General features: G+C 39.9%; 2 protein-coding genes across 4 annotated transcripts in view; one reads left to right on the forward strand and one right to left on the reverse strand.

Annotated features, from left to right (window-relative positions):
* The window catches only part of LIPA (lipase A, lysosomal acid type), a 107,608-nt gene that overhangs the window by 2,010 nt on the left and 79,513 nt on the right, over positions 1-26,085 (forward strand). The window lies entirely within an intron of this gene.
* LOC118882383 (interferon-induced protein with tetratricopeptide repeats 1-like) lies at positions 4,456-25,939 on the reverse strand. 2 transcript variants are annotated; one of them, XM_036828044.1, is made up of 2 exons: positions 25,897-25,939; positions 4,456-6,234 (listed from the first exon to the last, which is right to left on the reverse strand). In XM_036828044.1, the coding sequence occupies exons 1-2, from the start codon at positions 25,899-25,901 to the stop codon at positions 4,797-4,799; spliced, it is 1,443 nt and encodes a 480-aa protein (XP_036683939.1). In that variant the 5' UTR covers positions 25,902-25,939; the 3' UTR covers positions 4,456-4,796. The 2 variants fall into 2 exon arrangements, with proteins under 2 accessions (XP_036683939.1, XP_036683938.1); XM_036828043.1 differs by lacking the exon at positions 25,897-25,939 and adding an exon at positions 23,135-23,269.

The following is a 26,085-nucleotide window of genomic DNA, read 5'->3' on the forward strand; positions in this document are numbered from 1 at the left end:
TGAGTATCAGTCTTTTTTTCACAGACTGTTGGATTGGGTGGATTCTTGGGAAAATTAATCATGTATTACCTTCTGAATTTATTCTCATCAACCTGTGAAACACAGCAACTAGAGAAAAAGAGAAATAGAACATGAAACATGGCAACTGGTCAAAAATCTGCTTGGGAAACTGAAACTTAAGTAATAACTCTTCCAAGGAATAGATATAAGCCAGAGTTTCTCAACCTTGGCACTATTGACAGTTTAGGATGTTTAAGCAGCAATCTTGCATCTCTCCACTAGATGTCAGTAGCACCCCGCAGTTGTGACAAATGAAACTCTCCATATAATGCCAAATCCAACTTTTGTTGTTGTTTTTTTTGGTCCCGAGGGGCAAAATCCTCCTCTTCCCTCTTCCCCACAGTTGAGAACCATGTAAGTAATACCCTCATGTATATACCTAATTTATTTGAATTAGTCTTCCCAGCACAGCCCGAAAGAGAGAGGAGGTGGACTTTAGGTAGGAGAGGGAAAGTGGATACAGATCAAGGGAAGTTGGGGGTGGTACTGGAGTTCAACAGATGGCCTGGGTGAAAAGATTGATATCCAGGGCAATGGCAGTGAAGGCCTACTCCCTTCAGCGTGGGCTTCAAAGTGGAGGTGGCTGTATCACATTTGGTCTGGCTGGGGACAAGATACAGAGCTATGGAGACAGACTGAGGGTGGGCAGTTCAAGCTGGGGCAGGCTGTAGGGTAGAGGCTTTTAGTCCCAATGCAGTTCCAGCTCTGGCAGCATCGTGGGAATGGAGACATTGGTGGGCAGGATGATCCTCAAGGAGGCAGAGCCTGTGGTGGTGTGTAGACAGCAATTAGCAAAGACTTGGGCTGGGGCACCTATAATAGTAGTGAACGGCAGGAGCTATGGCTTGGCTGGATTTAGGGTACATGAGAGACCCCCGCTGGGCACTTGGGGGGACCTCTAAATAAGGACACCGACTGAGGTTCTGTCAGTCATTTCCATGGGAGTAACAAGCTCCTGAAATTCAGCTGTCAGTTTAAAGAGACCTCTTGGTAATCCCTGGGTATATTCATTTGTAAGTTTGGCAGTAGTATCTTTAGTACCAAAGAGCATCTGTTTTCCTGGATTTGCTGCTTGTTGTTTTTCTCTGCAGACATCCAGGCTGTCACAAATTTTAGTTTTACTGACCTCCGGGAAGTGCAGAGATCTCTTCCAGAGTTGGGAAGGATGGAAGAGAGAGGTGGTATTAGGTTATAAGATACACTAAGTAAATGTGATCTCTGGAGATTGTCAAACACATCTCACACAAACACATTACATAATCCAGAGATTTATTTTACATTAATGAGCTCTGCTTTCTGGGTACAAACGTTGTATAACAATACCTGGGAAAAACTGCCTAGTTGAGAATTGACCACTTATCCAATAATTATTTACTTTTAATATTTCTGACTCAGGGGAGTTGGCAGTGGTTACACTTATTTTAGTACCTTACAGCCTCCTCCCACCAACACAAGCACTTTAAGTTATGTTTTTGTTACTCTAATAAACCTCTTGTTTCAGTGATAAGGAAATTGTGAAGATTGCTTCTGTGTAACTCTGATGCCTGCCCCTCAATGATATAAATTTTGCTCACTTCATTTCCTATAGAATTTCAGTAGAAATCCAAAGCCTTGCCCAATATTTCTGGGAATTCCCTGGGGACTTGTATTTTCTGTGGATTAGGGGTCCGTACCTGGAAATACAGGCAGCCTCCAGAATCTGGAAAAGGTACCAAAAGAATTGTCCCCTAGAGCCTCTGGAGGGAATTTGGCTGTGCCAACACCTTGATTTCAGGCCAGTGAAACCAATTTCAGACTTCTCATCTCTAGAACCGTAAGATAATAAATTAGTGTGGTTTTAAGCCACCAAGTTTGTGGTAATTTATCAGAGCCACAATAGGAAATTAATACATCCTCCCCCCAGACGCACACAAGAATGAAAAAACAATAACATTGGTTCCTTAATTTTCCTTTTAAAAACATTATTTGTTGTGCATTGTCTATTAATAAAATGTCATAATCAAAGATGATTGCTACAGGCGGTCTCTCAGATCCTTTAGCATTCTTTTAATATTTCTTTTTTCTTTTTTTTTTAACATCTTTATTGGAGTATAATTGCTTTACAATGGTGTGTTAGGTTCTGCTTTATAATAAGGTGGATCAGCTATACATATACATATATCCCCATATCTCTTCCCTCTTGTGTCTCCCTCCCTCCCACCCTCCCTATCCCACCCCTCTAGGTGGTCACAAAACACCGAGCTGATCTCCCTGTGCTATGCGACTGCTTCCCACTAGCTATCTATTTTACATTTGGTAGTGTATATATGTCAATGCTACTCTCTCACTTCGTCCCAGCTTCCCCCTTCCCCCTCCCTGTGTCCTCAAGTCCATTCTCTACATGTGCGTCTTTATTCCTGTCCTGCCCCTAGGCTCTTCATAACCATTTTTTTTTTTAGATTCCATATATATGTGTTAGCATACGGTATTTGTTTTTCTCTTTCTGACTTACTTCACTTTGTATGACAGACTCTAGGTCCATCCACCTCACTACAAATAACTCAATTTCGTTTCTTTTTATGGCTTAGTAATATTCCATTGTGTATATGTGCCACATCTTCTTTATCCATTCATCTGTCGATGGACACTTAGGTTGCTTCCATGTCCTGGCTATTGTAAATAGAGCTGCAATGAACATTGTGGTACATGACTCTTTTTGAATTATGGTTTTCTCAGGGTATATGCCCAGTAGTGGGATTGCTGGGTCATATGGTAGTTCTACTTTTAGTTTTTTAAGGAACCTCCATACTGTTCTCCATAGTGGCTGTATCAATTTACATTCCCATCAACAGTGCAAGAGGGTTCCCCTTTCTCCACACCCTCTCCAGCATTTAATGTTTGTAGATTTTTTGATGATGGCCATTCTGACTGGTGTGAGGTGATACCTTACTGCAGTTTTGATTTGCATTTCTCTAATGATTAGTGATGTTGAGCATCCTTTCATGTGTTTGTTGGCAATCTGTATATCTTCTTTGGAGAAGTGTCAATACCAGCAAATGACTGAATCAATAGTACTTCAAACAAAATGGCATAAAACAAGAGAAACTACTTGGCACAGTTTGACAATGAATTAAATTTCAAACATCTTCATGGGGAAAGCTGACCTTTAATTGACTGTGTATTTGTTTTACTGTCTTTCTCACTAGATTGTAAGCTGCATGAGGTTTGGGGAAAATGTCTGCTTTGTTTCACTGAAGGGTAGCAGAATATGCCACCCCCAAATATGCCACCTTGCCATAGGACTATTTTGAGCTAAAGGCAGTTGAAAAGAAGCAGATATAAGGAAAGCTCTCTGCTCTCCCCCATCTGCCTGAAAAAAATGTCTCTCCTCCTCTACCAGGAAGGACAGAAGTTACTCACCTGAGACAACTCTAGTCCCTAATCAGCCCAGAGACACAAACAGAAAAATATACTTAAAAAACCTTATAAGCAGGCTATTATCTTCCATTAGTTTCCCTCATATATTTGCCTTCCTATAATTTGCCACTTAGAAACTAAAGTTCTTTGCCTTTACCTTATCACTTCTCTAAAAATGTCCTGTTTGTTTGTTAGGATGCTATATAAACCCACCCCTTTGAATTACTCATCACTGGGTACTCCCCTGTGTATGCCCGATGCATGTGTTAATAAACTTGTTTGTTTTTCTCTTGTTAATCTGTCTTTTTTCAGTTTAATTTAAGGCCCAAGCCAATGAACCTAAGATGGGTAGAGGAAAAAGAATTTTCCCTCCCCTATATCACCATAGTATTTTTGGTATCTAGCACTGAAAACTATTTATTGATAAAATGAATGAGTTGAACATTTTGTTTTACGTAAGTCCAGTGTTTTTTTTTTTTTAATAGATCTTTATTGGAGTATAACTGCTTCACAATACTGTTAGCTTCTGTTGTACACCAAAGTGAATCAGCCATATGCATACATATGTCCCCGTATCCCCTCCCTCTTGAGCCTCCCTCCCACCCTCCCTATCCCACCCCTCTGGGTCATCGCAAAGCACCAAGCTGATCTCCCTGTGCTATGCTGCTGCTTCCCACTAGCTATTTTACATTCAGTAGTGTATATATGTCGATGCTACTCTCACTTTACCCCAGCTTCCCCCTCCCACCCCGTGTCCTCAAGTCCATTCTCTATGTCTGCATCTTTATTCCTGCCCTGCAACTAGGTTCATCAGTATCATTTTTTTTTTTTTTTTAGATTCCATATATAGTTCGAATACAGTACTTGTTTTTCTCTTTCTTACTTACTTCACTCTGTATGACAGACTCTAGGTCCATCCACCTCACTACAGATAACTCAATTTCGTTTCTTTTTATGAACTGAGTAATATTCCATTGTACGTATGTGCCACATCTTCTTTATCCATTCATCTGTCGATGGACATTTAGGTTGGTTCCATGTCAAGTCCAGTGTTTTATTTGCTACAAATCTACTCAACAAACTTTTTTTTTTTCTACTGTATAACATTCACAGAGAAGTGGTTCTTCTCTCTCTTCCTCTCTCTCTCACACACACGGAGACCTGTATAGTCTGTTTCACTATTTTCTCAATGCAACCAATGTTCTATCAGGTTTGAGTAATTGTTCAAAGATTACATCATTGTAGTGAATTACATAATATGTTTCTGAAAGCAGCAAGCAGAAAAGATGATTAGTATATGTTGACGTAAAATCAAATGATATGTAAGAGTGGTCCATATTTCAATCCCTACAGGTCACAAGCACAGAGTTCTCCAAGACAGGAACCAGCCTCAGGGCCTGCTCGTAATACTCCAGGGCTTCATTCATTTCTCCTTTTACTTTGTGGATGAACCCAAGGATGCACAAGCTTTCTATATCTGATGCATCTCTCTGAAGTTTCCTTAAAGCCAATTTCTTCAAAGAATTGATACTTTTATCCCTTCCTAATGATGCGTTTTCTATTTTTACTGCTTTTAAATAATGGCTGATTGCATCAACTTCAGATTTTTTTTGAAATTCCAGAAATCGGCCGTAATAGAAATGTACCTGTTGCAGCATAGATGTGTCGAGTGATTCCCTGCATAACACCTTTTGATAAACATCTTCAGCTTTTTTGTGGTCACCTGCTTCTGTGTACATTTCTGCCAGGTCTATGTAAGCCACCTCAAATGTGGGCTTTTTTTGCACAGCAAATTCAAAATGACGTATGGCTGATTGTATTATTCTGTTGATGTTTTCTTTATCCTGTCCTTTAGGCTGCCAGTTTGTAGCTCTCTTTATTTGGGTCACTTGTGACTTGTAGCAAAGCCCCATCTGGTGATGCAGGAAGACAGAGGAGGGTGTTGCTTTCAAGGCCAGTTTTAAGAACTGAAGAGCTTCATCCAGAGAGCCTTTTCTTCGGTAGAACTTGGCAGCATATCGAAGGATATAGATCTTCGAGGACGCATTGGTCAGTGCTTCTTTAATGTATTTTTCTCCTTCAGATTCTTGTCCTACATCTTGAAGCTTCAGGGCAAGGAGAGCCTTAATATATGCATCGTTTGGATTTAGCCTGACAGCCTGTTTTAGGGTATTCAGACAAAATGCCCCAGTCTCCTGTGCTGCTTTGTGAAAGCCCTCCAGGCGATAGACGGTGATTGCATACCCAGTGCTGAATTCAGGGTTTTCAGGGTCCACTTCCAGAGCCTTTTCAAAGCAGACCTTGGCCCGCTCATAATTCTTTCCTCCACATTTCAGCAAGGCCCATCCTTCCTCACAGTCCATATGAGGACACTCCATTCTATAGCTGGAGGAATTTGCAAGCTTCCTGCAAGCGTTCTTCACCTCATCCAGGTAAATCTGGGCTTCTGCATGTCGGCCCATGTGGTAATGCAGCCAGGCATAGTTGCCCCAGGTAACCAGACTTCTCACGTCTAATTGGTTGGCATGTTCTTGCTGGGTTAAGTCTTCAGCTTCTTTCAAACTCTTCAGGGCTTCCTCATTCTGGCCTCTCAGGTGTTTCACATAGGCCAGTAAGTTGTGTATTCCCACGTTGTATTTGGTGTCTAGGAACTCAATCTGCTCCAAGACCCTGTTTTCTAAATCAGGTATTTCAGTGTCGTTAATGACCAACTCCCATGTAAAGTGACATCTCAACTGTTGCAGCTTATCCTTGATCTGATCCTCATCAGCATTATTACTATAAAAACAAAAGCAGATTTTCTTTGTTAGGTGACAAACAGCCAACAGAAATCAGCCAGGCAAAACAACGCATATTTAGAGCTTAGCCTTGAAAAGGGCACGCCTGCTTTGATCTTCCTTTGAGTTCCTGTATTTCTAAGATCCATGTGGCCTTTGAATGCACTTTGCTTGGCTTCATACACTGGGCCCAGCACTTTCTAGCCATGCAACCTCTCTGTGCTTCAGAGTCTCCTTTGTAAAGTGGGGAAAATAATAGACTTATCACACTGGATTTGGTGAGAATTAATAAGCTTATCTACGTAAAGCACTTAGAGCATACATATTTCATGCTATGTAGGAGTTTCCTAGGAGATTGGTTCAAGATGGCAGAGTAGAAGGACGTGCGCTCACTCCCTCTTCCGAGAGCACTGGAATCACAACTAACTGCTGAACAATCATCGACAGGAAGACACTGGAACTCACGAAGAAAGGTACCGCACATCCAAAGACAAAGGAGAAGCCACAGTGAGACGGTAGGAGGGCCGCAATCACAATAAAATCAAATCCCATAACCGCTGGGTGGGTGACTCACAATCTGGAGAACACTTATACCACAAAAGTCCAACCACTGGAGTGAAGGTTCTGAGCCCCATGTCAGGCTTCCCAACCTGGGGGTCCGACAAGGGAGGAGGAATTCCCAAAGAATCAAACTTTGAAAGCTAGCGGGATTTGATTGCAGGACTTTGACAGGACTGGGGGAAACAGAGACTCCACTCTTGGAGGGCACACACAAAGTAGTGTGCGCATCAGGACCCAGGGGGAAGGAGCACTGACCCCATAGGAGACTGAACCAGACCTACCTGCTAGTGTTGGAGGGCCTCCTGCAGAGCCCAGGGGCAGCTGTGGCTCACCGCAGGGACAAGAACACTGGCAGCAGAAACTCTGGGAAGTACTCCTTGGCGTGCGCCCTCCCAGAGTCTGCCATTAGCCCCACCAAAGAGCCTGTAGGCTCCAGTGCTGGGTCACCTCAGGCCAAACAACCAACAGGGAGGGAACTCAGCCCCACCCATCAGTAGATTAAAGTTTTACTGAGCTCTGCCCACCAGAGCAACACCCAGCTCTACCCACCACCAGTCTCTCCCATCAGGAAACTTGCACAAGCCTCTTAGATAGCCTCATACACCAGAGGGCAGACAGCAGAAGCAAGAAGAACTACAATCCTGCAACCTGAGGAAGGAAAACCACATTCACAGAAAGATAGACAAAATGAAAGGCAGAGGACTATGTACCAGATGAAGGAACAAGAAAAAATCCCAGAAAAACAACTAAATGAAGTGGAGATAGGCAACCTTCCAGAAAAAGAATTCGGAATAATGATAGTGAAGGTGATCCAGGACCTTGGAAAAAGAATGGAGGCAAAGATCGAGAAGATGCAAGAAATGTTTAACAAAGACCTAGACGAATTAAAGAACAAACCCCTAGAAGAATTAAAGAACAAACAAACAGAGATGAACAATACGATAACTGAAATGAAATATACACTAGAAGGAGTCAGTAGCAGAATAATTGACGCAGAAGAACGGATAAGTGACCTGGAAGACAGAATGGTGGAATTCACTGCCATGGAAGAGAATAAAGAAAAAAGAATGAAATAAATGAAGACAGCCTAAGAGACCTCTGGGACAACATTAAATGCACCAACATTCGCATTATAGGGGTCACAGAAGGAGAAGAGAGAGAGAAAGGACCCAAGAAAATATTTGAAGAGATTATAGTCAAAAACTTCCCTAACATGGGAAAGGAAATAGCCACCCAAGTCCAGGAAGTGCAGAGAGTCCCAGGCAGGATAAACCCAAGGAGAAACACGCCGAGACACACAGGAATCAAATTGACAAAAATTAAAGACAAAGAAAAATTATTGAAAGCAACAAGGGAAAAATGACAAATAACATACAAGGGAACTCCCATAAGGTTAACAGCTGATTTCTCAGCAGAAACTCTACAGGCCAGAAGGGAGTGGCACAATATATTTAAAGTGATGAAAGGGAAGAACCCACAACCAAGATTACTCTACCCGGCAAGGATCTCATTCAGATTCAACAGAAAAATCAAAAGCTTTAAAGACAAGCAAAAGCTAAGAGAATTCAGCACCACCAAACCAGCTCTACAACAAATGCTAAAGGAACTTCTCTAAGTGGGAAACACAAGAGAAGAAAAGGACCTACAAAAACAAACCCAAAAGAATTAAGAAAATGGTCATAGGAACATATATATCGATAATTACCTTAAATGTGAACAGATTAAATGCTCCAACCAAAAGACACAGGCTTGCGGAATGGATACAAAAACAAGACTCATATATGTGCTGTCTACAAGAGACCCACTTCAGACCTACGGACACATACAGACTGAGAGTGAGGGGATGGAAAAAGATATTCCATGCAAATGGAAATCAAAAGAAAGCTGGAGTAGCAATACTCATATCAGATTAAATAGACTTTAAAATAAAGAATGTTACAAGAGACAAGGAAGGACACTACATAATGATCAAGGGATCAATCCAAGAGGAAGATATAACTATTAGAAATATATATGCACCCAACATAGGAGCACCTCAATACATAAGGCAAATGCTAACAGCTATAAAAGAGGAAATCGACAGTAACACAATAATAATGGGGGACTTTAACACCTCATTTACACCAATGGACAGATCATCCAGACAGAAAATTAATAAGGAAACAGAAGCTTTAAATGACACAATAGACCAGATAGATATAATTGATATTTATAGGATATTCCATCCAAAAACAGCAGATTACACTTTGTTCTCAAGTGCACATGGAACATTCTTCAGGATAGATCACATCTTGGGTCACAAATCAAGCCTTAGTAAATTTAAGGAAATTGAAATCATATCAAGCAATTTTTCCGACCACAACGCTATGAGATTAGAAATCAATTACAGTGGAAAAAAACGTAAAAACCACAAACACATGGAGGCTAAACAATATGTTACTAAATAATCAAGAGATCACTGAAGACATCAAAGAGGAAATCAAAAAATACCTAGAGACAAATGACAACGAGAACACGATGATCCAAAACCTATGGGATGCAGCGAAAGCAGTTCTAAGAGGGAAGCATACAGCAATACAGTCCTACCTGAAGAAACAACAAACATCTCAAATAAACAATTTAACCTTACACCTGAAGGAACTAGAGAAAGAAGAACAAACAAAACCCAAAGTTAGTAGAAGGAAAGAAATCATAAAGATCAGAGCAGAAATAAATGAAATAGAAACAAAGAAAACAACAGCAAAGATCAATAAAACTAAGAGCTGGTTCTTTGAGAAGCTAAACAAAATTGATAAACCATTAGCCAGACTCATCAAGAAAAAGAGGGAGAGGACTCAAATCAATAAAATTAGAAATGAAAAAGGAGAAGTTACAGTGGACACCGCAGAAACAAAAAGCATCCTAAGAGACTACTACAAGCAACTCTATGCCAATAAAATGGACAACCTGGAAGAAACGGGCAAATTCTTAGAAAGGTATAACCTTCCAAGACTGAACCAGGAAGAAATAGAAAATATGAACAGATCAATCACAAGTAATGAAATTGAAACTGTGATTAAAAATCTTCCAACAAACAAAAGTCCAGGACCAGATGGCTTCACAGGTGAATTTTATCAAACATTTAGAGAAGAGCTAACACCCACCCTTCTCAAACTCTTCCAAAAAATTGCAGAGGAAGGAACATTCCCAAACTCATTCTATGAGGCCCCCATCACCCTGATACCAAAACCAGACAAAGATACTACAAAAAAAGAAAATTACAGACCAATATCATTGATGAATATAGATGCAAAAATCCTCAACAAAATACTAGCAAACAGAATCCAACAGCACATTAAAAGGATCATACACCGTAATCAATTGGGATTTATCCCAGGGATGCAAGGATTCTTCAATATACGCAAGTCAGGCTTCCCTGGTGGCGCAGTGGTTGGGAATCTGCCTGCCAATGCAGGGGACACGGGTTCGAGCCCTGGTCTGGGAAGATCCCACATGCCGCGGAGCAACTAGGCCCGTGAGCCACAACTACTGAGCCTGCGCGTCTGGAGCTTGTGCTCCGCAACAAAAGAGGCCGCGACACTGAGAGGCCCGCGCACCGCGATGAAGAGTGGCCCCCGCTTGCCGCAACTAGAGAAAGCCCTCGCACAGAAACGAAGACCCAACACAGCCATAAATAAATAAATAAATAAACCCAAAGTTTAAAAATAATATATATATATATATATACGCAAGTCAATCAATGTGATACACCATATTAACAAACTGAAGAAGAAAAACCATATCATCATCTCAATAGATGCATGAAAACTTTTGACAAAATTCAACACCCATTTCTGATAAAAACTCTCCAGAAAATGGGCATAGAGGGAACCTACCTCAACATAATAAAGGCCATATATGACAAACCCACAGCAAACATCATTCTCAGTGGTGAAAAACTGAAAGCATTTCCTCAAAGATCAGGAACAAGACAAGGATGTCCACTCTCACCACTATTATTCAACACAGTTTTGGAAGTCCTAGTCATGGCAATCGGAGAAGAAAAAGAAATGAAAGGAATACAAATTGGAAATGAAGAAGTAAAACTGTCACTGTTTGCAGATGACATGATACTATACATAGAGAATCCTAAAGATGCCACCAGAAGACTACTAGAGCTAATCAATGAATTTGGTAAAGTTGCAGGATACAAAATTAATGCACAGAAATTTCTTGCATTCCTGTACACTAACAACAAAAGATCAGAAAGAGAAATTAAGGTAACAATCCCATTCACCATTGCAACAAAAAGAAAAAAATACCTAGGAATAAACCTACCTAAGGAGGTGAAAGACCTGTACTCAGAAAACTGTAAGACACTGATGAAAGAAATCAGAGATGATACAAACAGATGGAGAGATATACCATGTTCTTAGATTGGAAGAATCAATATTGTGAAAATGACTATACTACCCAAAGCAATCTACAGATTCAATGCAATCCCTATCAAACTACTGATGGCATTTTTTACAGAACCAGAAAAAAAATCTTAAAATTTGTATGGAGACACAGAAGACCCCAAATAGGCAAAGCAATCTTGAGGGAAAAAAACGGAGCTGGAGGAATCAGACTCCCTGACTTCAGACTATATTACAAAGCTACAGTAATCAAGATAATATGGTACTGGCACAAAAACAGAAATATAGATCAATGGAACAGGATAGAAAGCCCAGAGATAAACCCACGCACCTATGGTCAACTAATCTATGATGAAGGGGGCAAAGATATACAATGGTGGAAAGACAGTCTCTTCAATAAGTGGTGCTGGGAAAACTGGACAGCTACATGTAAAATAATAAAATTAGAACGTTCCCTAACACTATACACAAAAATAAACTCAAAATGGATTAAAAACCTAAATGTAAGACTGGACACTATAAAACTCTTAGAGGAAAATTTAGGAAGAATACTCTTTGACATAAATCACAGCAAGATCTTTTTTGATCCACCTTCTAGAGTAATGGAAAGAAAAACAAAAATAAACAAATGGGACCTAATGAAACTTAAAAGCTTTTGCACAGCAGAGGAAACTACAAACAGGACAAAAAGACAACCCTCAGAATCGGAGAAAATATTTGCAAATGAATCAACGGACAAAGGATTAATCTCCAAAATATATAAACAGCTCATGCAGCTCAATATCAAAAAGTAAACAACCCAATCCAAAAATGGGCAGAAGACCTAAATAGATATTTCTCCACAGAAAACATACAGATGGCCAAGAGGCACATGAAAAGCTGCTCAACATCACTAATTATCAGAGAAATGCAAATTAAAACTACAATGAGGTATCACCTTACACCAGTTAGAATGGGCATCATCAGAAAATCTACAAATGACAAATGCTGGAGAGGGTGTGGAGAAAAGGGACCCCTCTTGCACTGTTGGTGGGAATGTAAATTGATACAGCCACTATGGAGAACAGTATGGAAGTTCCTTTAAAAACTAAAAATAGAATTACCATATGACCCAGCAATCCCACTACTGGGCATATACCCAGAGGAAACCATAATTCAAAAAGTCACATGCACCCCCATGTTCATTGCAGCACTATTTACAATAACCAGGTCATGGAAGCAACCTAAATGCCCATCGACAGACGAATGGATAAAGAAGATGTGGTACATATATACAATGGAATATTACTCAGCCATAGAAAGGAACGAAATTGGGTCATTTGTAGAGACGTGAATGGACCTAGAGATTGTCATACAGAGTGAAGTAAGTCAGAAGGAGAAAAACAAATATCGTATATTAACGCATATATGTGGAATCTAGAAAAATGGTACAGATGAACCGGTTTGCAAGGCAGAAATAGAGACACAGATCTAGAGAACAAATGTATGGACACCAAGGGGGGAAAGTGTGTGTGTGGGGGCTGGTGGTGGGATGAATTGGGAGATTGGGATTGACATACATATACTAATATGTATAAAATAGGTAACTAATAAGAACCTGCTGTATAAAAAATAAATAAATAAAGTCAAAGCACAGGTTCCTGAGATCACACAGCTACATGAGTGGCAAAATGAGGACTCAGGCCGTTTTAAAAAAAAAAAAAGAAAAAAAAGTTTCCTATTTTTGTAATTAGGATAGAGACCAGTAAGAAATACAGAGCCTTAGGAAACATTATTGACCTTAGGAACTTAGTCTGCAGATTATGCAACAAATTAAGACCACCTAAAAGCAATAATATTTGACCCATTTATTTGGAAATAATAATGGATTCACAGAAATTTGCAAAGATAGTACATAGGTCCATTGTATCCTTCACCCAGTTTCTCCCAAAGATTATATCTTATCTAACTATGTCAAAACTAGGAAATTGGCAGTGGTACAATATGCATACAGTTCTGTCATTCTATCACATGAGTAAATCCATGGAACCATCACCTTGATCAAGTTAGAGAACTACTCCATTATCACAAACATCTCTCTCATGCTGTTTCTTTAGAGTCAAAACTGTTGCCTCCCTCCATTTCCAAACATTTCTAGCCTCTGATAACTACTAACATGTTTTTCATCTCTATAATTTTGTCATTTCATGAATGTCATATACATGGAGTCATATATTATGTAATCTTTGGAGATTGCCTTTTTCACTCATCATAATGCCCTTGACATACATCCAAGTTGTTGAGTTTTATCAACAGTTCATTCCTTTCTACTGGGGGGTCATTTGCCATGGTATGGGAGTATCACAGTTAACTATTCATCTATTGTAGGACATTTCAATTGTTTCTGGTTTTGGCTTATTACAAATAAAAGTGCTATGAACAGTTGTATACAGACCTTTACATGGACATAAATTTTCATTTCTCTGGGATAAATGTTGAGGAGTGCAATTGCTAGGTCATATGGTAAGTGTATGCTTATGTTTTTAAGAAACCGCCAAACTGTTTTCCAGATGAATAGTATCATTTTTCATTCCTACTAGTAATGTATGAATGATCTAGTTCTTTGCATTCTTACCAGAATTTGGTATTTTCACTTTTTTTTTAATGTTAGCCCTTTTAATAGACATGTAGTGGTATCTCCTTGTGGTCTTAATTTGCATTTCCCTAATGGCTAGTGGTGTTGAACATATTTTTATGTGCTTATTTGCCATTTACGTATCCTCTTCATGAAATATCTCTTCATTTCCTTTGCCTGTTTTCTAATTAGGTGTTTTTTTTTATTGTTGGGTTTCAATAACTCTTTATAGATTCTAGATATGAGTCCTTTGTGATGTTTTCAAATATTTTCTCTCAGTGTGTGGCTTGTCTTTTTATCCTTTAATAAGGTCTTTTGAAGAGCAAAATTTTTTACTTTTGATGAAGTATAATTTATTGATTTTTTTTCTCTTATGGGTCATGTGTTTGGTATCATGTCCAGGAACTCTTCACCAGGCCCTAAGTCCTGAAGATTTTCTCCTGTGTTTTCTTCTACAAGTTTTATAATTTTACATTTAAATCTGTGATCCATTTTGAGTTAATTTTTGCATAATGTATGAAGATTAGGTCAGTGTCTCATTTTTCAGCCTATGGATATCCAGTTGCACCAGCAGCATTTGTTGAAGACTGTTCATCCTCCATTGAATTGCTTTTGAACCTTTGTCAGAAATCAGTTGGCTGTGCTTGTGTGGGATTATTTCTGGGTTCCTTATTCTGTTCCACTGATCTATGTGTTTATCCTTCCACCAATACCATACGATCTTGTTTACTGTGTGTAATCAATCTTAAAATTGGGTAGGGTGACTCCCCTCTATTTTTCTTTTTCAAAATTGTTATTCTAGTTCCTTTGCTTTTCCATATAAATTTTAGATTAATATTTTCTATATCTATAAAAAATCTTGCTGGAGTTTTGATAGGAATTTTATATCAATTGGGGGAGAATTGACATTTTTGCTATGTTGAGTCTTCTAATCCATGAACATTCTGTATCTGTTTATTTAGATATTCTTTAATTTCTTTCATTAGCATTTTAATAGTTTATAGGCATTCAAGTCCTGTGCATGTTATGTTAGATTTACACTTAAGTACATTTATGTGTTTCTTTTTGTGCAATATAAAATTATATTGTGTTTTTAACTTAATTTTCACATGTTCATTGCTAATATATAGAAATACAATTGACTTTTGTATGTAAATCTTGTATTCTGCAACCTCGATGAACCCACTTGTTAGTTCTAGGAGTTGGTTTATAGATACCTTGGGATTTTCTATGTAGACCATCATGGCATCTATAAATAGGGACAGTTTTATTTTTTCTTTCTGATCTGTATACCTTTTATTTCCTTTTTTGCTCACTGGAAAAATTTCTTTAGCTATTCCTTAAGGGTAGGTCTGTTGGTGCCAAATTCTCTTAGCTTTCCTTCATTTGAGAATGTCTTAATTTCCTGTTTATTCCAGAAGGATATTTTTTGCTGGATATAGGATTCTAGGTTGAAAATTCTTTTCTTTCAGCACTTGAAAAATGTTATGCCCCTTTCTTCTAGACTCCATGGTTTCTAATGAGAAATAAGCTGCCATTAGACTTGTGTGTATGTTTTTCCCTTCCTTATAGCTGAGGTGTCATTTCTCTCTACTACTTTCATGGGTTTTCTTTTTGTCTTTAGTCTTCAGAATTTTAACTGTGACGTGTCTTGGATTTCTTTGGGTTTATCATCTTTGGACTTTGGTCAGCTACTTGAAATAAGAATCACATTGGATAATTTCTATCATTCTGTCTTCAAGTTCATGAATTCTTTCCTCTGTCCTCTCCATCCTGTTTTTGAGCCCACCCACTGAGTTTTCATTTTGGTTATTGTACTTTTCAGTTCTAAAATTCCCATTTGGTTCTTCTTTATATCTCCTTTTCTTTGCTGAGACTTTCTATATGTTCATTTGTTTCAAGTGTGTTTGTAATTGCCCATTGAACCCTTTTTATGATGGCAGCTTTAAAATCCTAGTTAGACAATGCTAATATTTGTGTCATTTCAGTGTTGTTGTCTTATGATTATTCTTTCTCATTCAAGTTGAGAATTTCCTGGTTCTTGGCATGATAAGCAATTTTTAATGGAAACATGGACATTTGGGTATTATTATGTATTATAGGACTCTGAGTTACATATAAATCTGTTTTATCAGGCCTCCTCTAATACTGTTGTTCTAGGGAAAGGAGAAGGACACCTCATTCCGCACTGCCAGCGCAAGGTGGAATCCTGTTTACTCACTTGTCTTTCATTAACACTTTATGGGGAGCCTGGGCTCCTCATTACTGCTGGATGGGGGTGGGAGTTCAGGATCCCCCAGGCCTCTGCTGATACCACCCTGGCTTGAAGGGGTAGGTGTGCCTTGTTACTCTTCTCCATGTGGCCTTTACTGATGCTGGGAAGGGAGGTGAGTGGGGAAGAGTGACCTTATTACCTCTGGATGGTGGTGAAAGTCCTGAACTCCACTAGGCCTCTCTGATACCACCTCAGTGGGGAGTGGGAGGATACCTCATTACCACTAGGTGGAGGCTGATGTCCACACTCCCTTTGTGGTCTTCACTCCCTCACTGCAGAGAGAGGGACCCTTGTTACCACCCTGGTGGGGATGAAAGTCTTTGCATTCCACTTGCCCTTCTCTGGCATCATCCATGGGGGTAGGGGAAGGGAGAGAGTTGGGATGCCTAGCTATAGCCTGGTGAGGGTAGAAGTCTAGGCTACCCACTCAGCCTTTGCTGGCAAAGTTCGGAATGGGGCTTTAGTTTTTATTTGATTTTTTCCTGTGGTATTTGGCTGGAGTAGAATGATTGTTCATAAATTTTTTGTCTTGCTAGGCTGTCCCCTCCTTGGTCCTTTGGCTAGAGATAGCAGGCTTTTCATGGGACTTTTCTGTCTATGCCTGCTGGCATTTCTAGGTTGCTGGCTTCTCCAGCACTCAGTCTGGGATATATGCAGAAAAGAGGAATATCCATATACAAAAGAATGAAGTTGGACCCCTACCTTATACTGTATACAAAAAATGGAATCAAAATGTATCAAAGATATAAATGTAAGACCTAAAACTATAAAAATCTTGAAAGAAACAGGGAAAAAACTCCATGACATTGGATTTGGCAACAATTTCTTGGATATGACACCGAAAGCACAAGTAACAAAAGTAAAAATAAATAAGTTGAACTTCATCAAAATTAAAAACTTTTGTGCCTCAAAGGGCACTATCAATAGAATGAAAAGACAACCCACAGAATGGGAGAAAATATTTGCACATCATGTACCCGATAAGGGATTAATATCTAGACTATATAAGCAACTCCTACAACTCAACAACAACAAAAAAACAACTGATTAAAAAATGGGCAAAGGACTTGAATAGATATTTCCCTAAAAAAAATATACAAATGGCCAGTAAGCAGATGAAAAGATGTTCAACATCACCAATAATTAGTGAAATGCAAATCAAAACCATAAGATATCTCTTCACACCAATTGCGATGGCTGTTATCAAAAACACAGAAAATAACAAGTGTTGTCGAGGATGTGGAGAAATTAGAACCCTTGTGCACTTCTAGTGAGAATGTCAAATGGGGCAGCTGCTGAGGAAAATGGTGGTGATTCCTCAAAAAATTAAACACAGAATTACCATATTATTCAGCAATTCCACTTTTGGGTATATACCTAAAATAAATGAAAGCAGAGACTTGAGTAGATATTTGTATACTTATATTCATAGCAGCATTATTCACAATAGTCAAAAGGTGGAAGCAACCCAAGTGTCCACCAATGGAAGAATGGATAAACAAAATGTGATCTATACATACAATGATATATTATTCAGCCTTAAAATGGAAGGACATTCTGACACATGCTTCAAAATGGATGAACCTCGAAGACATTATGATAAGTGAAATAAGCCAGTCACAAAAGGCCATGTGTTGTATGCTTCCATTTATATGAAATATCAATGATAGGCAAATCCATAGAGACAAAAAGCAGATTAATGGTTGCCAGGCCTGGAGTGAAGGATGAGTGGGGAATGGCTGCTCAGAGTGACAAAAATGTTCTTGAAGTAGATAGTGGTGGTGGTTGCACAACATTGTGGTTGTATTAAATACCACAAAATTGTATACTTAAAAATAGTTAAAATGGTAAATTTTGTCTTACGTGTATTTTCTCACAAAAAAAATCATATTACTGACTTGAATAGAAATTCTACAAATTATATATGTGTGTGTGTGTGTGTGTGTATATACATATATTTCTAGTACATGTTGAAATAAACACAAAAGCATTAAAACATAAAAGCTAATTACTATGCCATCTGAAATGAGCTCATGAACCTCCACTGGTACCCTTTAAGAAACATTTGTTTAAAGGTTAAATAAGGTATCATTGAATAGAGACTCTGGTTCATGTCTCAGCTCTATCACTTATTATCTGTGTAGCCTTAACATTTCTTAATTTAAAATTTGTTATTGCAAAATAAGTATAATAGGAGTACCTGCCTCATAGGTTTCCTTTGTAAATGTAATAATTTATGTAATACTTTGGAAGCCAGGTTGGCGCTTGATAAGCATTCAGGAAGTGATATCTACTTTATCATTATTATTACTATTTTCTTAATTATCAGTGATAGTCCACTCTTATCTGTCTGTGGACCAAAGGAGGGGAGAAAGGTTGATAATAGGCCCATAATTATGCATTTTCTGAAGCTGTTGCCTGTTCAAAATTTTGCCCACTGGACCACTGAGGGGGAACTTGCAGGTTGATACTAATTAATGTTTTTTTGATCTGCTGATATCAAGAGTTATTTGAATCAAGATTCAGTTTGGGTAATATAGAAATATTCGCATTAGGCCCTTTCCCTAAGGAAGATGAGGGAGTTCCCAAGCACAGAATTCTAGCCAAGCCAGGAGGCTGTCAAGCGTCTGGCTTCCCCAGAGGACAGGTAATCTGCTAATCTTTTTATTTATTTATTTTTTTCAGTCTTTTGCTCAACATTTAATCTTTTTTTAATTAATTTATTTATTTTTAACATCTTTATTGGAGTATAATTGCTTTACAGTGGTGTGTTAGTTTCTTCTTTATAACAAAGTGAATCAGCTATACATATACATATATCCCCATATCTCCTCCCTCTTGCGTCTCCCTCCCTCCCACCCTCCCTATCCCACCCCTCTAGGTGGTCACAAAGCACCGAGCTGATCTCCCTGTGCTATGCGGCTGCTTCTCACTCGCTATCTATTTTACATTTGGTAGTGTATATATGTCCATGCCACTCTCTCACTTTGTCCCAGCTTACCCTTCCCCTTCCCCATATCCTCAAGTCCATTCTCTAGTAGGTCTGCATCTTTATTCCCATCTTGCCCCTAGGTTCCTCATAACCATTTTTTTTTTTAGATTCCATATATATGTGTTAGCATACGGTATTTGTTTTTCTCTTTCTGACTTACTTCACTTTGTATGACACACTCTAGGTCTATCCACCTCACTACAAATAACTCAATTTCGTTTCTTTATATGGCTGCGTAATATTCCATTGTATATATGTGCCACATCTTCTTTATCCATTCATCTGTCGATGGACACTTAGGTTGCTTCCATGTCCTGGCTCTTGTAAATAGAGCTGCAATGAACATTGTGGTACATGACTCTTTTTGAATTATGGTTTTCTCAGGGTATATGCCCAGTAGTGGGATTGCTGGGTCATATGGTGGTTCTATTTTTAGTTTTTTAAGGTATCTCATATGTTTTTGAAAGTTGCTTTAAATACTCTCTCTCTCTCTCTATATATATATATATACAGACATATATACTCTATATATACACATATAGTGTATAAAATTTAATAAATTGCTGAATAATAATTAAATTCAGATATTTAAGGGAACAAGGAAGCAGGTAGGATGCTGGCTGAAGTAAAGAGAATGTCTAAGTTCAGGTGAAATGTGGAGAGTTGAGTTCCCTTCCTACCTGGAGATTTGGTATCTCATAGAAAGAATTGGAGAGGTAAGAGTCCTTTGGGCCCAGGAAGAGATTTCTCATGGCCTCAAGCTGCAGCCGTGACCAAAGCAGATAAAACGAGCATTGCTTGGAAGAATCAACATTGTGAAAATGACTCTACTACCCAAAGCAATCTACAGATTCAATGCAATCCCTATCAAACTACCACTGGCATTTTTCACAGAACTAGAACAAAAAATTTCACAATTTGTATGGAAACACAAAAGACCCTGAATAGCCAAAGCAATCTTGAGAACGAAAAATGGAGCTGGGGGAATCAGGCTCCCTGACTTCAGACTATATTACAAAGCTACAATAATCAAGACAGTTTGGTACTGGCACAAAAACAGAAATATTGATCAATGGAACAGGATAGAAAGCCCAGAGATAAACCCACGCACATATGGTCACCTTATCTTTGATAAAGGAGGCAAGCATATACAGTGGAGAAAAGACAGCCTCTTCAATAAGTGGTGCTGGGAAAATTGGACAGATACATGTAAAAGTATGAAATTAGAACACTCCCTGACACCATGCACAAAAATAAACTCAAAATGGATTAAAGACCTAAGTGTAAGGCCAGACACTATCAAACTCTTAGAGGAAAACATAGGCAGAACACTCTATGACATACATCACAGCAAGATTCTTTTTGACCCAGCTCCCAGAGAAATGGAAATAAGAACACAAATAAACAATTGGGACCTAATGAAACTTAAAAGCTTTTGCACAGCAAAGGAAACCATAAACAAGACCAAAAGACAACCATCAGAATGGGAGAAAATATTTGCAAATGAAGCAACTGACAAAGGATTAATCTCCAAGATTTACAAGCAGCTCATGCAGCTCAATAACAAAAAAACAAACAACCCAATCCAAAAATGGGCAGAAGACCTAAATAGACATTTCTCCAAAGAAGATATACAGATGGGCTACAGACACATGAAAGAATGCTCAACATCATTAATCATTAGAGAAATGCAAATCAAAACTACAATGAGATATCATCTCACACCGGTCAGAATGGCCATCATCAAAAAATCTAGAAACAATAAATGCTGGAGAGGGTGTGGAGGAAAGGGAACTCTCTTGCACTGTTGGTGGGAATGTAAATTGATACAGCCACTATGGAGAACAGTATGGAGGTTCCTTAAAAAACTACAAATAGAACTACCATACGATCCAGCAATCCCACTACTGGGCATATACCCTGAGAAAACCATAGTTCAAAAAGAGTCATGTACCAAAATGTTCATTGCAGCTCTATTTACAATAGCCAGGACATGGAAGCAACCTAAATGTCCATCGACAGATGAATGGATAAAGAAGATGTGGCACATATATACAATGGAATATTACTCAGCCATAAAAAGAAATGAAATGGAGGTATTTGTAATGAGGTGGATGGAGTTAGAGTCTGTCATACAGAGTGAAGTAAGTCAGAAAGAGAAAAACAAATACAGTATGCTAACACATATATACGGAATCTAAGGGAAAAAAAAGCCATGAAGAACCTAGTGGCAAGACAGGAATAAAGACACAGACCTACTAGAGAATGGACTTGAGGATATGGGGAGGGGGTGGGGTGAGATGTGACAGGGTGAGAGAGTGGCATGGACATATATACACTACCAAATGTAAAATAGATAGCTAGTGGGAAGCAGCCGCATAGCACAGGGAGATCAGCTCGGTGCTTTGTGACCACCTAGAGGGGTGGGACGGGGAGGGTGGGAGGGAGGGAGATGCAAGAGGGAAGAGATATGGGAACATATTGTATATGTATAACTGATTAACTTTGTTATAAAGCAGAAGCTAACACACCATTGTAAGGCAATTATACTTCAATAAAGATGTTTAAAAAAAAAAAAAAAAAACCAGCATTGCTAGTCCTTAGGAAATATCCAGAATCAACCCATTTTACAGTCTTTCCTCCTTCTCCTTTCTGCTGACCCGCCTGGATGGTGGCACTGCCCACACACCCCATGGTAGTTGCCACATCTCCTTCCAGGACCTTGTCAAAGCCATGACTAGAGTAGAATCTTGAAATTTGCATAAAGAGGCCCTGTTTAAATGGTAAAAGTAGGAGTTTCAAGGGAAATCTCTGAGGCAGCTTGACCACGGATATTCTGGTTATGCTTCTGTGGAGCATATGACTCTGTGAAGGGACAGGCAGACCTCATGCCCAGTTAGTTGTTCAGAACAGGGACAACCCAAGGAGCCCATCACTTCAAAAAGTGAGCCAAGGAACTCTCCAGAGCAGTGCTTCTCACACTTTAGTGTGCACAAGGACCAAATCACCTGAGGATCTTGCTAGAATGCTGATCTGGATTCAGTAGGTCTGGGATGCTGCCTTTGTAGCAACCTCCCAGGGGGGGTGTTAGGTTTGAACCACACTGAGTAGCAAGGTTCTGGGAAGATTTCACTCTTTGGCAGTGAATTCCAATCACCAGTTTCTCATCCCTAAAACATCCCTTAAAGAGGCAAGCCTTGCTTTATGTCAACATCCCACCCCTCCCACTCCCTACCCACTTTGGGCTTCCTCCACTCACATTTATCCATGTACAATGCAGGAAGCATTTAGCGTGTGAATGAAGTACCTGCTGTCCCCTTTAAATACATATTTCTTTCCTAGGCCTTATTTCTGATCTGTTCAATCAGGATTTCTGAATGCAGGGCCCAGTAATTTGCGTTCTAATAGAGCACTCAGGTCGGGTGTAGTACAGGGAATCTGCTACGCAGTTTGAGAGACTCTGTGACACTTACTCCCTGTTTATAGTTCACACGGGAGGTCTAGCAGGTCGGTAAGAAGATGGTTCACGTAGACATATTCCCCAATCCTGTCAGAGCACATTTCAAGGCAAAAGCGACCTCATTATGAAGTTTCATAGTGCTGAACTAATCCTTAGCACATTTGCCGAGAGTAAGCATGCTTTTAAAATAACCACAGCAACCATAACAAAACACACAACGCTCTGATTTTGTCCTTTCAAATATAAGAAACAAAAGGGGGACCAGGACCTGCAGCAACTTTCCTACAGGCCCCAGCTCTCATTGACCAGATTTTGCCTGAAAGGATCTGAGCATGCCCTCGTAGGCTCTCTCAACATCCCTTCCCAGCTGCCAGCTCTGCTGGGAGCACATCCCTCAGCTCCTGACTCTGTAAATCAGGAAAAGCCACAGAAATAAAAGTGCATGAATTGGTAAGATAGATTAGATAGATGTTAGATGATTAGTGAAATGCATATTTAATCTACTAGCAAAAACTGAATCAGCATAATTCAGGAAGTTGCACTCAAGAACAAGATTTGGGAGAGATTCTCAACTTCCTATCAGAGAACCAGGGAATATTTACCTCATGATGGCTGTTTCCCTGCAATTCTGAAAAGCTGGGGTTCAGGCCGATTTTATTTTCTGCGGTGGGTTGCAAGCAAATGCAGAGGAGGTTTCCACTCAGGATGCTAGCTGTCAGGTCTGTGCTTTTATAGAGTAGAGAAGGAAAGCAAAACTGAGGCAATGCTATCAGGATTCCTGCTGAGGAGAAACTGAAACTGAACATGCAGAGCTGAGCTCAGTTCTCCACTGGGAGTACCATTCTACGCAGATTCTGCAACTGTGCTTGAGAGTTTGAAAGAAGGCATTGTCGATGCCATACACATTATAGGCCCTCCTCCCAGAGATTCAGATGCAACCTAGGGGTGGGATTGGGCTCCGGACTCTGCATTTTAACAAGCACCCTGGAAATTCTGTTGCAGAAGTCCCTGTATGTGTTTTGAGAAGCATAGTCCTGGAGGTGTTTTGTTTTGTTTTGTTTTGCTTTGGCAGTACGGTATGCGGGATCTTAGTTCCCCCACCAGGGGGATTGGACGCATGTCCCCTGCAATGGAAGTGAAGAGTATTAACCACTGGACTGCCAGGGAAGTCCCTGGAGGTATTTTGAAAAGCAGTTTCCCATTTACTTGTGGGAGATCATGTAATGTATCAAACTGAGTCAGACATCTAGAAGAAAGGAAAATAACCACAGAAAGCCTGGACTTCAGTTTTCCCTTTGACCAGCTCTGGGGTATTTCTTGAATCACATCACAGCCTCATTTCCTCACTTCTAAAATAGCCTGGAATAAATTTCCTTTTTTCTTCCATCCAAATGATAGGAAACTGTGCCGTAGGGAGATCCACTTTTACCTTCGTCTCAGGTGTGGCTCTGGGCACTCTAAGGACTGATCCTCCCTCTCCAAATAGGGACCCGAGGGTCCAGACCTCTGGGTCCCTGCCCCTCCTCTCTAATGTGAGCATAATTAAAAGCATTAATACATTTCACCCGTTTGGCCTTTGTACCCAGAAGAAGCTCAGCCCTGGAGTTTGGCACCTTAGTAATGACCCTGCTCTGACACACTTTCTATATGACTTCTTGGCCAAGTAATTTGCCCTCTGAGGCCCATTTTTCTCATCTAGAAAATGAGGCTAATAAAAAAGAATAGTGTTCCCTTCCTAGGGCTACTGGGAGGATGATAATAGATAATGCGTGTAGAGCCCTGGACAGAGTGCACTTCTAACTACTGATCACAAGGAAACTGTTACTGCCATGATCACTGGCATATCAGTTTATAATTTTAAGTGAATTCTGAGTGTGCAAAGGGGCCAACAGAGTTCCTCAACGGATGGGGCAGAGGAGGGCACTCATTAGCCAGCTAGCAGGTATGAGGTGTTCCCCCAGGTGGCTTCCCCGTTTGGAAATTTTTAGCACAGCTGAGAAGGAACGGCCTAACTTGCCCCTGTCCCTACAGCCTCTGGGAACAGGGCACCTTGATGTGGGCTTCAGTCCAGCATAGTCCAGAGAGCCTCCCTCAGACTTCCTCAGGTCCCTGGCTCTGGACACACCCAAGCACAGATCACTGCCCAACTTCTTAGGCAGACTGGCTACCAAGGCACTGGGCGGGGCTAGGTTTTTCTTGTCAACACATTCATGCAGACATGATTCACGTCACTCATGACTGGGAGCCCATCATATAGGGAAAGTGACCTGAGGCATTTAGCAGTGAATTCCTCTTATCCACCCCATCCCCAGATACAAGCCTGCAGAGCATTCGGGAGCCCTTGGATGGCCCTGTCCTCATTCCCTGAATGGTCATTAGGATGCTCCCTCCCCAGCCAGTCAGCCCCTCAATCCCTTCCCATAGGTGTTTGATGGGGAAGTTTTCCTTTTCTCTCAGCTGTATTTTTCCTGAGGCTCTAACTGATGTTAGAACTCGAGCAGGTCTATATGCATCTTTGAAAATCAAGTTTACTAAGATTATACTTTACATATAATAAAATGTACCCATTTAAAGTGTAGTTTGATGAATTTTGACAAATGTATATACCCATGTAACCACCACCACTATCTCCCTATAGACTATTTGCATCATCCCCTGTGTACCCTCCTAGTCAAGCCCAGTCTCACCCTCCACCATACCCAGGCAACCATTGCTCTGCTTTCCTTCATTAGAAATTAGATCAGTATTAGGAAAGAGATTAGGTCATTATGTTTTGAAGAGAAATTATTTTCTGCTGCCCACAAGTTCTCATTACAGCAATAAAAATAAACTCTCAGCTTCCAGTTTGTTTTCATATAAGAAATGGAAAAAATGTCCATCTGTAAGGATTGTTTTCTCCACTTCCCACCTTGAAGTGATCAAACTTTCAGGGCAAAATTCCCAACATGAGTTGCCTTTTTACTACCAATTTCATCTTTAATAACATCTGCTTAAAAGAAATGCTTCCTTTTAAAATGACAAGAAGAAAGCCTCTTAGTTCTTTCAAAGAAAACAACAGAAAAGCCTCAAAAGAGTAATTTGCTTAGATCTGACTTTGAACCAGCAAACTTTGTACCTGATTGGACCTAACCACTCCTGCCAAGCCTCCCTCACATCCAGCTCCTGGCTCCCAGCTCCACCGGTGAAGCTTAGGGAGTCTGAGTGCACACACCAGAAAAAGTCACAGAAATAAAAAGTACCCATATTGGTAAAGGCATGTTTAGTCCACAAGCAACAGGGCAACTCTGGAACTTGCCTGCACCCAAGAAGCTCAGCTTACAATTTGGTTTCAAGATCGAGGGTGCTTGCGAGGTATCTCGCTGACCTCATGATGGTGATCTGTTCTCTGCTGTTCTGAAAAGCTGGGGTCCAAGCTGATTTGCTCTTCAGAAATCTTTCACGTCTACCTCAAGTAAATACTGAAGGAGCTATATAAGAGGGACGTGGGGTAGGGAGAATGCATCAACTGATGCTTTCTCCCAGTCTCTGAGTGACTGCCTTTATGAAAGAGAAG

This window comes from Balaenoptera musculus, chromosome 16, assembly GCF_009873245.2.
Source record: "Balaenoptera musculus isolate JJ_BM4_2016_0621 chromosome 16, mBalMus1.pri.v3, whole genome shotgun sequence".
NCBI classification, from domain to species: domain Eukaryota; kingdom Metazoa; phylum Chordata; class Mammalia; order Artiodactyla; family Balaenopteridae; genus Balaenoptera; species Balaenoptera musculus.